This window comes from Solea solea, chromosome 18 (genome assembly GCF_958295425.1).
Source record: "Solea solea chromosome 18, fSolSol10.1, whole genome shotgun sequence".
Lineage (NCBI taxonomy): Eukaryota > Metazoa > Chordata > Actinopteri > Pleuronectiformes > Soleidae > Solea > Solea solea.
The window spans coordinates 10,496,601-10,510,926 of record NC_081151.1 but is presented as its reverse complement, the minus strand read 5'-3'; the positions used below and the strand labels follow the sequence as shown (position 1 = coordinate 10,510,926).

The 14,326-nt window shown below is 40.3% G+C and overlaps 1 protein-coding gene across 3 annotated transcripts in view; it reads left to right on the top strand.

The window, feature by feature from the left end:
- Window positions 1–14,326, top strand: part of apoba (apolipoprotein Ba) — a 24,660-nt gene extending 10,334 nt beyond the window's left edge. For 2 of the 3 annotated variants that reach the window (XM_058615235.1, XM_058615233.1), the window contains exons 16-29: window positions 166–339; window positions 485–690; window positions 780–965; window positions 1,281–1,405; window positions 1,739–1,949; window positions 2,087–2,259; window positions 2,337–2,512; window positions 3,171–3,292; window positions 3,383–3,750; window positions 3,974–11,539; window positions 11,618–11,729; window positions 12,276–12,308; window positions 12,649–12,835; window positions 12,930–14,326. In XM_058615235.1, the coding sequence (XP_058471218.1) occupies window positions 166–339; window positions 485–690; window positions 780–965; window positions 1,281–1,405; window positions 1,739–1,949; window positions 2,087–2,259; window positions 2,337–2,512; window positions 3,171–3,292; window positions 3,383–3,750; window positions 3,974–11,539; window positions 11,618–11,729; window positions 12,276–12,308; window positions 12,649–12,835; window positions 12,930–14,093 (10,803 nt within the window). In that variant the 3' untranslated portion in view covers window positions 14,094–14,326. The remainder of the gene's footprint in view (window positions 1–165; window positions 340–484; window positions 691–779; window positions 966–1,280; window positions 1,406–1,738; window positions 1,950–2,086; window positions 2,260–2,336; window positions 2,513–3,170; window positions 3,293–3,382; window positions 3,751–3,973; window positions 11,540–11,617; window positions 11,730–12,275; window positions 12,309–12,648; window positions 12,836–12,929) is intronic. The other variant, XM_058615234.1, reaches the window with a different exon arrangement.

Below are 14,326 nucleotides of genomic sequence, written 5' to 3'. Positions count from 1 at the left end.
TTTGGCCATTTAATGGTCAAGACCATCAACCTCCACTGGTCTACTTAATTCAGCTCAGATGTAGATGATTCAGTATCTGTCTCTTGACGGTGCACCTCCGTGCAACTCACCTGACCGAGAGAGACATGTAATCATAACAGCTGTTTTTTCTTTTCTTTCCAACAGTTCCTTATGTCATTAGTTTACAGCACCAACAATAGGGTCTTTGCCCATTACATCTTCATGGAGAATGCCTTCTCTCTACCTACTGCATCTGGCTTCCCTCTGAAGTTTTCACTGGCTGGTGTGTTTGCGCCTGGTGCCAAAGGAGGCCTAGCTCACGCAGTTCGTAGTGGAACGGTAAGTTAGCGTCTCTCCACTGTATATTCACACTTGGGGTTTGCATTTACAGCTGTTCTGCTATAGTATTATTATAGTGTTATATTATTCATATTATTATGAAGATGACTGTAGGCCTGAACAGTACGTATGCTTGTCCTTGCAGACTGAATTGTCCTTCATGCCATCAGTTGGGATAGAATTCATCACTCAAATGGGCGTGCATATTCCAGAGTTTGTGGAGGCGGGGCTTGAGATGCACACCAACATGTACCACGAGAATTCCATCAATGCCAAAGTCACCATTAACAGACACCAGATGAGACTGCTCATACCTGCTCCTAAGTCTAACATTCAGTTGTTCAGCGTCAGGTGAGTGTCTGTCGTGTCCGATGATCTAAGTCGTCCAGCGCTTTCAGTGTCGTTCTCTCACAGCTGTGATTTTTCTTCCTGAAACACAGCAACCAGCTGCTGTCAGTCTCCTCCAGGGAAACAGTACCAGTGCCATCACTGATAAAGGACAGGACTGAATCAACAGACTGTCAGCCCTTATTCAGCGGTGTGAAACTCTGTACACGTCTGCATTACTCTAATGCTACTTCTGGGGATGGGACCCCATACTACCATCCCTTAGCTGGAGAATCCAGGTGAGAAGAATTAGGAATTTAGAATTAAAAGTACAACTGAGAGTTTCTTATAATCATACACAAACCAGTGAGTGAATAGCCAAACAATAGTGAATTTTACAGTATCTTCTGCAGCAATCCCATCCTTATTAAACACCAGTAGTGAACACACATACTGAGCTGAGCAGCAGGGGTTGGGTAGTGCACTTGACTTGTTTATCGATTTCAACTGGCAGCTCTCCAGTTACAAGGCCACAGTTACAATGATAAACTTATTTGTTTAAACCAGGGGTCTCAAACGAGCCAGTAATTTCATGAAACACATTTTTCCCTCAGGTTTGCTGTGGAAATTCAGCCCACTGGAGAAATCTCAGAGTACACCGCTACCATTGAAATGCTCAAGGAGGGTAAAAGGGGTCGTCACACAGTTGATGGTCTGAAGCTAACCTTGAAGGCAGAAGGTACAGCTCTATAGATAATGTATATATCATTTTAGAGAGAAATGTGTATATATATATGTATATATATATATATATATACATATGTGTATATATATATATGTATATATATGTGTGTATATATATATATATATTTGATAGATACAGAGATCATATCTGTGGAATTTATATTACAATATTATATGTGTGTCTAATCAAAATCAATGTATTCAACTTTAACCGTACCATAGACAGGTTATAAGCTATATAACTTCACCACATCACCTAATTAACTGTAGATCTTGATGTGCCTGGAGATAAACGTTGACAAATGGGTTTAATATCTGCTGTTGCTAGGTGATGACTCAACAGAGGCCACCGCGACTCTGAAGTACAACCGCAACAAGAACATTTTGACCACTGATGTCGTCATTCCCGACTATGACGTGGAAGCAGGCATCAAAGTGGCTGTAACTGACAAAGACCCGAGGGGCAAGAAGATGCGAGGTATTACCATTGACGTCACCAACAAGAACATCCCACAGCTGACTCTAGTCGGACGGACAAGGTACAATCCTTTATAATGATAGATAATGGTGATGTTTTAGCTGTGTCGCCTGGTTTCACGACACAGTCTGAGAAATGTAAATAACTAACACATGCAGTTGCAGTCCTATCAGCCGAAATGTCCTGTTTTAAACGCAGGCTTGACAGGATGAAGGATGCCATGTTACAACTCCAGATGGCCATCCCCTCTCTAAAAACCGATGCATCTGTCACTGCAACCCTGAAGAAGAATGAGGATGTGCTCATGGGTGTAGAGACGGTCATCACCCTCTCTGAGATGTCCTACCAACAGAAAGCTTCACTCAAATACGGTAACTGTCATTACCCTCTCCAACAAAGAAATCAGATGCACAGCAGTCACTCGTTTATATGTTTGTGGACTTCACAGATGACGACAAGTTTCAGATGGAACTGAAATCAAATCTGAACTCGGAGATTCACAAACTGATCCCAGATCTTGAGGTTCATCGTGAGCAGCTGCAGCAACTCATTGACAATATCCTGGACCAGAAAGTGGCAAAGACTGATATGAAACTCCGTCACATAGTCACTAAAGCAATAGAGGTAGTGATTTTACACATGACACCATATGTATAACCTTGTTTTACTGTTAACTGTTCTTTCTGTTTTCTTATTTAAATCGTCTTTTTGTTCATATCCATTCTTCTACCTTGTAGAAGAACTATACACTATACATTCCTATAATGTAACCTGACTGCAACATAAATAGTTCATGAAAATTCTGGTAACACATTGAGGACATATATTGGACCCCACACAGATCTCCACACACCCATAAGATTAGTTTATTTCATCTATTACTTTTTTAACAAGACTTTTTTAACAAGAACTTGTTTGAGTTTGACTTTACTTATGCTTTCATTTACACAATGTATACTAAGTTTACAAAATCTGAAGCACAAAAAAGTTAGATAAGATTAATCGCTTATTAATCAGTTACTAAATTAACTACAAACTATTTTGATAAATGATTAACCGGTTTGAGAGTTTGTTTTTTAAATAGTGAAATTTGAATACATTCTGGTGTAAAACTGGTTTGTGTTTTTGGTTCTGGACAAAAAAAGAGAACATCATCATCATTTCATGGTTTGGCATATTTTCCCTAGCTTAAAATGTATTTGAAGCCTTCACAGAATGAACATTCACTTATTACAGTTTCCATGAAAGGTGAGATTTGATTTATCTTCATGTCACCCTGAAGGCAGGTAATATATGGCAGGAGAAATTTGCAGCACATATCCCCTATTTTGCAAATCTACGAAGTATGAGAAGCCTCTCAGATCTGACTTTGCCACCTCTGCCCGAGAAACTGTTCCTGCAGCTGTAAGTATTCAATATACAGTGTGAGAAAATCATTAACTCAAAGATTAAAACAGATCGGCTTAAAACTCCCTTCCTCTTTTTCATTTATAGTGACAGCTTGTTCCGATACCAGTTCAACAAAGAAAAGATGGCCGTCTCACTTCCTCTGCCACTTGGAGGCAAAAAGTCAAAGGAACTGAACATCCCGACCTCTTTGTCTACGCCCTACATAGATTTGGGATTGATACTTTTCCCTTCTAGAACCTATGAGTTACCATCCTTTACTATACCACCTACTTTGGATTTTTCTATACCTCTTCTTGGTCTGGCTGAAGCATCCACCAAGATCAACAGCAACGTTTACCTTTGGGAAGGCTCCATCTCTGGAGGCAACAACACTGTTGATATCCCCAGCTACATTGTTCAGTACAAAGCCATGGCTCGATCACCTCTCAACTTATTGTCATACAAGTTTGAAGGTAAGAACTAGTCAAATGGCAAAAGGCTTTTGTTGTATTAACTCAGAGATGTGGCTAAGATTATGATGTCTTTGTGCATATATAGGTAATAGTTAAAGGCCCAGTGTGTAACATTTAGATTTATTGGCAGAAATTGGCTTTTTAATGAAGAGTGAATTCTAGATCTTTACTTGTGCCATTACAGATAGATGGTAATAGTGTGATTTCATTTTGTCTATGTCAGGAGCTGGACTGATGTCTGGGAGAGCTGATGACCACCTCAAGTATCTCCTTAATACTTCCTTTAGTCATTCCCTCATTGACATAAGCTTTAGTGTCATGGACACTTTAAGGGTGACAAACAAACTGAATGCAAAAGCCAACTACAGGGTTGAAGCCTCTAGTCCAATGGGCCTGCAGGCCTCCATCTATTACTCTGCTCAGTCAACTTCAACTCTGAATTCAGATGAAGTCTCAGGAGACGGCACCGTGGATGGCCTGCTTAAAATAGGTCCATTCTACACCAACACCTCCTACACCAACAGCTACTATCTCCGTCCACTAGATAGAAAAGGAAGAGGAGAGTCGACCTTGCAATTTGACTCGCCATTCATCCATCTTCACAACAGGATCCATGGAGTCTATGCAAACTCTGAGTTGAACCTTGTGTCTAAAACCAATGTCCAGAAGGACACCATCAAGCATGTGGCAGAAGTCAAGTACAAAGACGCAAAGCTGACCCTGAAATGCAATGCACTTGCTGCAGTCATGGGTAAATCACTCAGTAACAAAATTGAGTTTGGGGTGTCCAATGATATGGGCATCATCCGGATTGAGTCACATGCAGATGATGTCACAAATAGAGCGTATTCACTTATAACAGGATTGCTGGATGTCAATGGACTTGAGCTAAACTCTGAGGGTTCCCTCACTTCTGCGGCAGGTCGTGGATTGCACAAGGCTTCTGTGATGGTTGGTAGAAAGGGTTTGAGCACAAGTGGAACTAACAGCATTCAGTTCAGCCCTGTGACTGTTGAGAATATCTACAATGGTGTTATCGACAGTAATGGTGCCACTCTGTCCTCCATGACCAAAGCAATGGCCGAGGAGAGCCGAGGAGAGCTAAACATCGAGGGTAAAGTCACAGGCGTGGAAGCCTCATTGGATGGCGTATTCAAGGGACATGCATATGATGCGACCACAAGAAACAACATGAATGTTTTACTGAACCGTAGGGCTCTAACTTTTACTGGCAATTCTATTGGAATGCTAAACGGAATGAAAACAGAAAATAGCCACTCGCTGACGCTCACTCTCTGGACCCTAGCCCTTAGGTCAAAGTCTAACAATATCATCTGTACTGATATTTACTACAAGCAAGATACCAAGCTTGATATGAAGCCATTTGTCATGTCATTTGATATGACTAATGACCTTAAATATAATGATGTTGACTTGAAAAATGAAGGCCAGTTGAAGCTTGAGCCAAATAAGGTGGATCTGAGTGGAAGTATGAAGGGAGCATATGGAGAGGAGTACAACATGAAGCACATCTATGAAATAACCTATGACGATATGGCTGGGGCAATTAAATACAGTACATCTGGAGATGTACTGGATGCCCAGATAAGTCACAACTGTGAACTTGAGTTTGCTGGACTTTCCTCCAAGTCAAAATGTGAAGCAAGAATAAATTCCGAGCCGTTACGTTTTGACAGCACCGTTCGCACCATGGCACTGCCTTTCAGTGTCTCTGTTGATGCGCTTGTCAATAGCGATGGAGAAATTAAGCTGTATGGGAAGCACAGTGGACAGCTGTACAGCAAGCTGTTGGTCAAAGCTGAGCCCTTGGCTCTTGCATACTCTCATGACAGCCGCGTGTCAACCACTCATTTCCTTTCAGGTGGGGAGTCTTCCACTAATTTAGACAACAAATGGGATGGCCTCCTGACCCCAAGTGATCAATATCTGGAGTGGAAAGTAAAATCGAAACTAAACAATCACATGTATAACCAGGACATCAGTACCTACAATAATCCACAACAAACTGGATTAGAATTTTCAGGAGCATTATTAACAGACATTTTCAGCCCACTGTTCAAAGACAAGAGTTCACCACCCGAAATACAAGAATTCAGCATGACTGGTTTCCTCAAGTATGACAAAAACACTGACTGTCATATTATTCATATCCCATTCATTGAAAGCCTCCCTGTTGCTTTTGAGAAATTCAAAACCACACTTGTACAAGCCTTAGAATCACTTCTGTGGTTCATTAATAGTTTAGATATCAGTCAGCTGATCACGGACACTAGCGCCAAGTTAGATGGGCTACCAAAGCAAGTGAGGGATTTCATGCAAAAAATAGATCTGGAGAATAAAATGAACCAAGCAAAAGCAAAACTCGATTATTTGATCGATGAGTTTGCTGTGACAACTGATGACTTAGAGCTTGCAATGAGTGACTTGAGCAAGAACTTGCAAAATACAGTGATAGACATTGGCACTAAAATTAGAGACCTCATCAGTACAGTCAAAGACTATTTCAAAGAAGGACACCTAGACACCCTGATAACAAATATTCTTTCAAAGATTGGATATCAACTTCAAGCCTTTGATGAAAAGTATAAAATCAGGCAGTCACTTGTCAAAGTGCTTCACGCCCTTGAGGATGTTATACGGCAGATTGACCTACAGAAGCTCTCAGAAACCAGTACTGCATGGCTCCGAGAGCTTGATTCTGAGTATAGAATAATAGAAAAAATAAAAGACACACTGTCCGCAATAAAACAGGAAATTGAGAACTTTGACGTCAGGATGTTTTTTAAAGATCTAAACGATTACTTCCGCTCAATTGATTTGGTCAAATATGTTGAGCAGCTGTCCTATAAAATCCCACATTCAGATATAGCAAAAGTGATTGAATCTATGAATGAGGTTATAGTCAACTGGATTGATGAATACGAAATCTCCAACAAACTCAATGCTGTGTATTTCTACATTAGGGATCTTTTTTTAAAATACAACCTTGACGATAAACTTAAACAATTAATGGATCAGATAGTGGTTCTTGTCGAGGAATTCAAAATCGATAGCACTGTGCAGTCCGTCGTAGATGCTTTGAAATCTATCAACTTTGAATTTGTTTATGACGAAATTATACAAATTTTGCACATTGTGACACAACGCCTTAGAGCAATTGACTTTAAGGAAAGCATTAATGACCTTAATGAACATATTTCTTCATTGCTGAAGTCAATGAAGAACTTTGACTACAATGCATTTGTTGATGCGGCCAACAGGAAGATTGCTGAACTAACACATTATATAAATGAGCAATTTAAAATATATGAAATAGTTAAAAAAATTGAGGCTGTTAGAGATTTTTTCAGAACGATTCAAAATTCCATCACCACTTATTTGGATAAACTCAAAAACACAAAGGTTGCTGATGCTCTAAAGAAACTGGCAAATGTGATCAACACTACATTTTACAATGATGTAAAGCTGAAAGTGCAAGATATGCTCGAGGACATGAAACAAAGAATCCTTGACATGGATATCAGAGATGAAATGTACATTCACCTCCAAAGAGCGAGTGAATCCTACAGCAATGTGGTTGCTTTCATTACTATGCAATTTCAACAACTGACAGAGAAGATGGGACAAGTGGTAAAGGACAATAATGTCATCAACCAGATTGTGCAAGCTGTATATACACTTCTTGGTGCACTGAAAAGAGCAGAGATTGACATTGGCACTTTCACCGTACCCTTCACTGACCTTGTGATTCCAGCATTTGCGATCAACTTCAACAAACTGCATGAGATCAGCATCCCTGCTCACCTTTCACTTCCTGAGTTCACCATTCTGAACTCCTACACAATCCCTGGCTTTACCATAGACTTCAATGAGATCAAAGCAAAGATTGTTGCAATCATAGATGACATGAGAGGATTTGAATTCAAAATGCCTGACCCGGAGGAAATCTTTGGTGACCTAAAAGTTCTCTACTTATTTGAGCTACCAGATCTAACGTTCCAAGATATAACCCTATCAGAAATAAGATTTCCAGCCATCAATATCCCCAAATTAAATCTGAAGGACTTCGAAATCACCATGCTTCCAATTCCAGAGATCAAATTGCCTGAGTTTCCCACTGATATATGCATCCCTATTTTCAGTGAACTCCATGGAGAATTGAGAATGAATTCCCCACATTATTCTCTTGTAACTACTGGAAAGATTGAAAACTCAACATCTACACCAAAAAACCCACAGTTTACTGCCACCATTAACTCTCATGTAAAGTCATCCATTAAGCCCCTTGAATATACAATCGAAGCCACTGCTCGGTTGGGTGCTCCCAGAATGAAAAAACTGCTATTCACAGAGACTATAAAAGCTACACACATGGCCTTCTCCATTGATCATGAGGGATCCTTAACACTTACTGATTCTTCTGCTGAGTCCTCTGTCAAGACTACTACTAAAGCCACAACCCAAATGTACAAAGCAGACTTGGTCCACAATATAGCATTTACACTGAAGAGTGGAATCTTTGCAGCCATAGACATGACCTACAACCACAACTTGGACATCCCATCAATTGAAACTTCATCTCAGGCGTCATTGAAACAGAAAATGTCAGCCATAATGGAACCTCACCAAATTACATTCACTGAAGAAACTACTGCTAATGGAAAGTGGTCCATTAAAGACTACTCTGATGAAGGTACACACACAAGCAATTTGGATTTCAACATCAATTTCAACACTGCCAAGCTAACCTATGTCGGAGAAACAGTCTGTGAGGCTTTGAAATCAAAGAAAACACTGACTGCTGAGTCAGTGGTCTTAAGCCATATCACCATTGAAGCAAGATGTGAAACTGAAATTCCATCATTCAAGAAGAGTGTTATGATTTTAAATGGGGAGGCACATGTGGGGGGCTTGAATGTCACACTGGCAGCCTCTCATGATGCTGAATTCACTGGCAGTCTGTCTGGGTCAATGTCCAACTCACTGGAATTCTTGGCACATCCATTTGAGATTGTGCTGAATGCTAAAAATACAGTGAACTCAAAAATTTTCTTCCCCCTGAAACTCAAAGGAAAAGTGGACCTCCTACATGATTATGGAGCCACACTGAACTCTGAGAAGCAGCGTGCTTATTGGTCTGCTTTGGCAAGATTCAACCAGTACAAGTACAATCACAACTTCACTACAGAAAATAATAAAAAAGAGTGCTTCCTCTACTCATCAGCCACTGGAGAGGCTAATCTGGACTTTCTGACCATTCCTCTTTTTATCCCCGAGATAAAAGTACCTTTTCTTGAAATGAAAGCCCCAGAAGTCAGAAATTTCTCCCTGTGGGAACAGGCTGGACTAAAAGCCTTGCTTACCACTCCTCAACAGTCATTTGACATGAGCCTGGATCTGCATTCCTTTAGGAATCCTGATATGCACAGCCTTGAGTTAGACCTTGAACCAATCTACAGTGCTATCAGTGACAATGCAAACATCATCCATCGTCAGTTTGAACAACTGAGAGACAAGGTAGTTGCACTTCTCAAAGATTCGTTAAATCAAGCAAAGTCAAAATATATCAAGCACAAAATTGACACTTCAAGTCTGCCACCTAGAATCTTCACTGTCCCTGGATACAAAATACCAATACTGAATATTGATGTTTCTGCATTCAGGGCAGAGATGCCAGCGTTTAGCTTCTTTGTCCCCAAAGAGGTCAGTACTCCAAGCTTCAAAGTCCCAGCATTGGGTTTCTCTGTGCCATCTTACACCCTTGTTCTACCATCTTTAGGGTTGCCAGTCATTCATGTTCCAGAAACATTAAGTGAAGCAAAGCTGCCCACTTTCACACTACCAGCCATTCAGAACAAAATTTTGATTCCACTCATGCGTAATATAACCTGTAACTTTACCTTTAAATCCACTTTGATTACATTACGTGTAGTTGCTGCTGGCCTTTACGATCAACATGAAATTGCTGCTTGGTTTGGTGTTTCCTCAACATCCATGTTTGACTTTCTAAATGTAAAGATTGACAGCAAGAGTACTTTGACAAGGATGAGGGGAATAAAACTGGCTTGCACTGTTAAAGTTGAACATGACAATGTGGAAGCAAGCCATGAATGTGCTGTTAGCCTCACAAAAAGGAGCCAGGAAGGTTTTGTTGCTAATTCAGCAACAATCCATTTACCTTTCCTCAGTCTAGAATTGCAACAGGAGCTCACTGGAAATACCAAGACCAAGCAAACTGTTGTCTCCAAGAAAAAAATCAATTACATGTTTAACATTCCTGTTTTTGAGTCTGCAGGCAAAGGAAACCTTGATATTAAGTGGGAAATGAACCCATTCACCTATGTTTCTCTTGACAACCATGGGAAGTCAGACATAACAATAATGGGTGGCTATAATTTTGCTGGAGACCTAGAGAATGAGGCTAGTCTTTACTTTAATCCCAATCGCTTTCGGTCACTTGTACGCACTGTCTTAAACCTAAACATTAATAAGCAGGAAAAGCAGAAACGAAGCTCAAATGATCACATCCTCCAGTTCAACTTGAATAAGAGCTTGATTGTCATGGGTTCCACGTGGCGTAACTTGATTACACTTGATTACTTGAGCATTAACAATGTCAATTCAGCATATTTAAGCACAAATGGAAGGCACGTTATTAAAGGAGAACTACAATTTGTTCCTTTCACAACCTTCAAGACTACCTTGGACATTGATGCCAGTCAGCCGTGTAATTTGGGTCACGCTGGACTTGTGCATAGCATCAAACTTGCCATCAACTCAGAGAATCAGACCCTGACCTGGAGTGGTGAGGAACAACTGTCATCTGTTATCCATACTTTTGATTTCCTCATGCTCAATGATGAATCACAAATACGCATGGATTTGACTGAGTCAGTGCAAGACCACCTAGCTTTCTTGACAGTTAAGTTTCCTGTGTATCAGAAGACCCTCTGGGATGTGTTAAAATTTGATCAGGTCACGAATATGGACAGCTTGCAATTCCTTAACATGTCCTACAGCATTGTATACACAAAGTCCTTGGAAGGACAAGAGTATGCAATACCATTTAAACAATTTGAAAATGGAATTTCTTTTAGCATCCCTGAGATCAGCTTGGACATGCCATCTTGGGTTAAAGACATTTCACATGCCATAAAAAACATAGACATGCGATTTGAACCCTCAGATGTCCCCGATCATCTCACTTTTCCACCTGCAGTCACAACTCCAGCCTTTGATGTTCCATTCACCAACTTGCACGTGAAACCTGTTACAGTTGATCCAAAGAACCTTTTCATTCCAAAGGTGATGACCACTACAGCCTTTAAAATCTTCTTGCCTCGTGTGCCAACAATATCAGTGCCAAGTTACAATATTACTACAGAGTATCTACAAGAAAAAATGTCATTCCTCTCGTTCAAGAAGCCTGCGTATGATATCACACTTTCATCTTTTGAAGTGCCAAAAACATTCACCATTGGAGGACATACCATCAGTCTACATGAAATGACACGCTCAATTTCAAACATTCAACATCCGACCATTAAATATGAAGACCAGAATTTTAGAATCCCCGAAATTGTCCTTCATCTGCCTTTAAGTGTGTTTATCCCTGCTTTCGGTGCTCTTAGCACCACTGTAAAGGTTTCCTCCCCGATTTATAATGTATCAACAACTGCCAATCTGGAGAACAAGGACTCAAACCTTGCAACGTCACTAAATTCCACCTGCACTTCTACCATGATCTTCCTGGAATATGACCTATCTGGTAAGTCTGACACTTCATGAGAATATTTGTACGATATACTCACTCCAGTGACATTACTTTTTTCTTATGTCTCTTCAGCCAGCGCGACCTTCGGCTTCAATGACGGAGTAATCAGTGTAAACGGGAAGTGCAACTTGATTCACAATGATGCTAACGTCAATTGGCAGCATGTTTTGGCACAAAACCTAAGGTAAGTGTGTACAGTAAAGTATATTTTCTGCCTCTTTGATATGAAGTTGGATTTGAAATCTGTAATTATTTTTCAGTAAATAGGAAATAATTAAAGGGCATGATAAATCAATATGATGAAATAATCATCTTTAAATACCTGTAAAAGGGCTGTCATATATCTGTGTATTTTGACATGTATCAATCAACATATGGATAGTATTCTAAAATCTTGTACCTAGTTTCTTCATGTGTCTGGAGTAGAATGGGTAGTTATCCAATTTCAGTTTCAACCAAGAACCATATGAGATCAACTGAAATCAGAGGCAACCCAGAAAAAACATGTAAATATGTCAAATATGTAAATCTGTCTCTCCAATAGTCAAGTCAAGTCAATTTTATTTATATAGCCCAACATCACAAACACGATTTTGCCTCGAAGCTTTACCTTCTATATACAGTTTAACCGTAATACATCACTAAGGATGTAGCAAAACCGGTGAAAGCTCATCAAGCTTTGTTGAAATTCAAAATAAATCTTTGCTTACTACATCCATTTTTGTTTCAGGATCAAACGCCAAACCCCTCCAGCTGAATCAGTGTAAGTTTTCTCCTTTTTTCAGCATATTTCAGCAGTGCGTATGAGCTTTGATCCAACCTCAAAATGAGGTTGGATCATCTTTCTTGTGACTTTACTCAGGTACAATGAAATGACTTTTCTCTCTCAAAGAGACATACAGTATTTGAAAGTGTAAAAAATCAAGTTATAATCATGTGAATAGAAACAGTAATAGCAGTGAGAAACATTGACATTAGCACATCATATTGAGGATTAAGGCATATCTAGGAATGGTTTCTGCAGTTGCAGCCCGTGAGGTTGGAGTGTGTTTGGGTTATGTGTATATACTAACACTTCCATTACTGTTTTTCCTTTTCTACAGGGAGTCTCGTCACACTCTCAGTGTTGACATCACTAGCCGAACATTCACTGATGTGAACCTCCGCTTTGCTTCTCGCAAAGATGGCATCACTGCATCCATGTCTTCTCCATCCTCTGGTTTCCTTGGACTGTATTTTCAGCGAAGGTCTCCATCACAGTTGCACGGAAGACTGTTCAGTCGCTACCTGGTAATTAGGTTCTTGGATTTATTTTGTACAGTATGTTGTCCAACATGTCACTGTTATAATTGTTACTCGTCTTGATTTCTCCCATCAACTTCAGTCGACTCCTGAGAAGGACCTGGATGTTTTCACTGCTAAAGCCACACTCAAAAACTCGCAGAAGTTAATCTTACAGATGCAGTGGAATTGGGACTTCCTCCATGCTGTCATTGAGGGGACCAAGGACAGGATTCCTGCTATGAACAATGCTGTGCTCAAGTTCATCAACAAGTACCACACTGCCCACTTTGGCTTTGACCTCAATCGAGGCAGCATGAAGCTAAAAAACACAGTTACCAATGTCATGGAGAGAGCCTATAATGAGGGTCCTGTGTCTCTTAACACACTGCAGAGTTCAGTCAAACATCTTGGGGATAAAGGAAGTGACATGTACAGGGTGGCTTCTGACAGCTTGATGTCGATTAATGTGCGGGAAGTTATTGGCAGTATGGCTGACAAGGTTACACAAGTCTTGAGACGCAGTGAGGAGCAGATTAATATCTGGCTTGACGCAGTCAGGCAGTTCTTGAGTGACATAAAGGTTAAAGTTCCTGGATCTGAAGAGAAGATATCGAGTCTGCAGGTATTCCAACAAACCCATCGGTCTCTGTCTCGAGCCACCGACAGGGCAAGCCAAAGGTTTGCCAGCGTCATGAAGGAGATTGCTAGATTTGTCAGAGGAATTAAGTTTACCATACCTGGAACTGAAATTGTTGTTAAGGGGAATGAGTTCATGGATAATCTGACGATGACTACAGCATCTGCATATGACCAGCTGAGACGGACACTGCGCAGGGGCTTCAGTTTAGTTGGTGATGTAGTCAACAACCTCTTCCAGATGATCACCGAAAGAGCAGAGAATTTCATCACCTACCTAAAAGATGAAAATAAGGAAATTGCTCCTCAAGTTGACGATATGTACGGAGAGCTTCTGCGGTTGTCAAAACACAACATCGAAGAGGCAAAGAGACTTGTGGCTGAGTACAAACAGCTGACCAAGCTTAACATACAACAGGGATACAATGCAATAACCAAGGAAGAAGTAAATAGCCGCATTGTTGAGTTGATTGGTATTTTGCAGTCACATCTTTATAGTGACCTTAATGAATTTGTAGAACTTATGAGATTGGCGTCAGAGAGCACAGAGCCATACATTAGGGTGACAAACAAAAAGGCTGACATTGAAATCCCTTTACCCTTCCGATGGAAGTCTTTCAGTCAGTGACCAATCCAAGTGGTGAACCATACATCTCTTAATCACATGTCTGTGTGAACAAAGTTACGTATTGTGTGTGACATCTATTAAAACTAGTAAAAATGTATTTTAACCTCCGTGAAACCTATTCTAGTTGATTTTATGTGGTGATTATTCAATGGTTGTGGTCCAACAGTGTTTACTGCAAAGTACTGTTTGATGCTGCTGCTGCTGCTGCTCAATTAAACAACAATAAATATGGA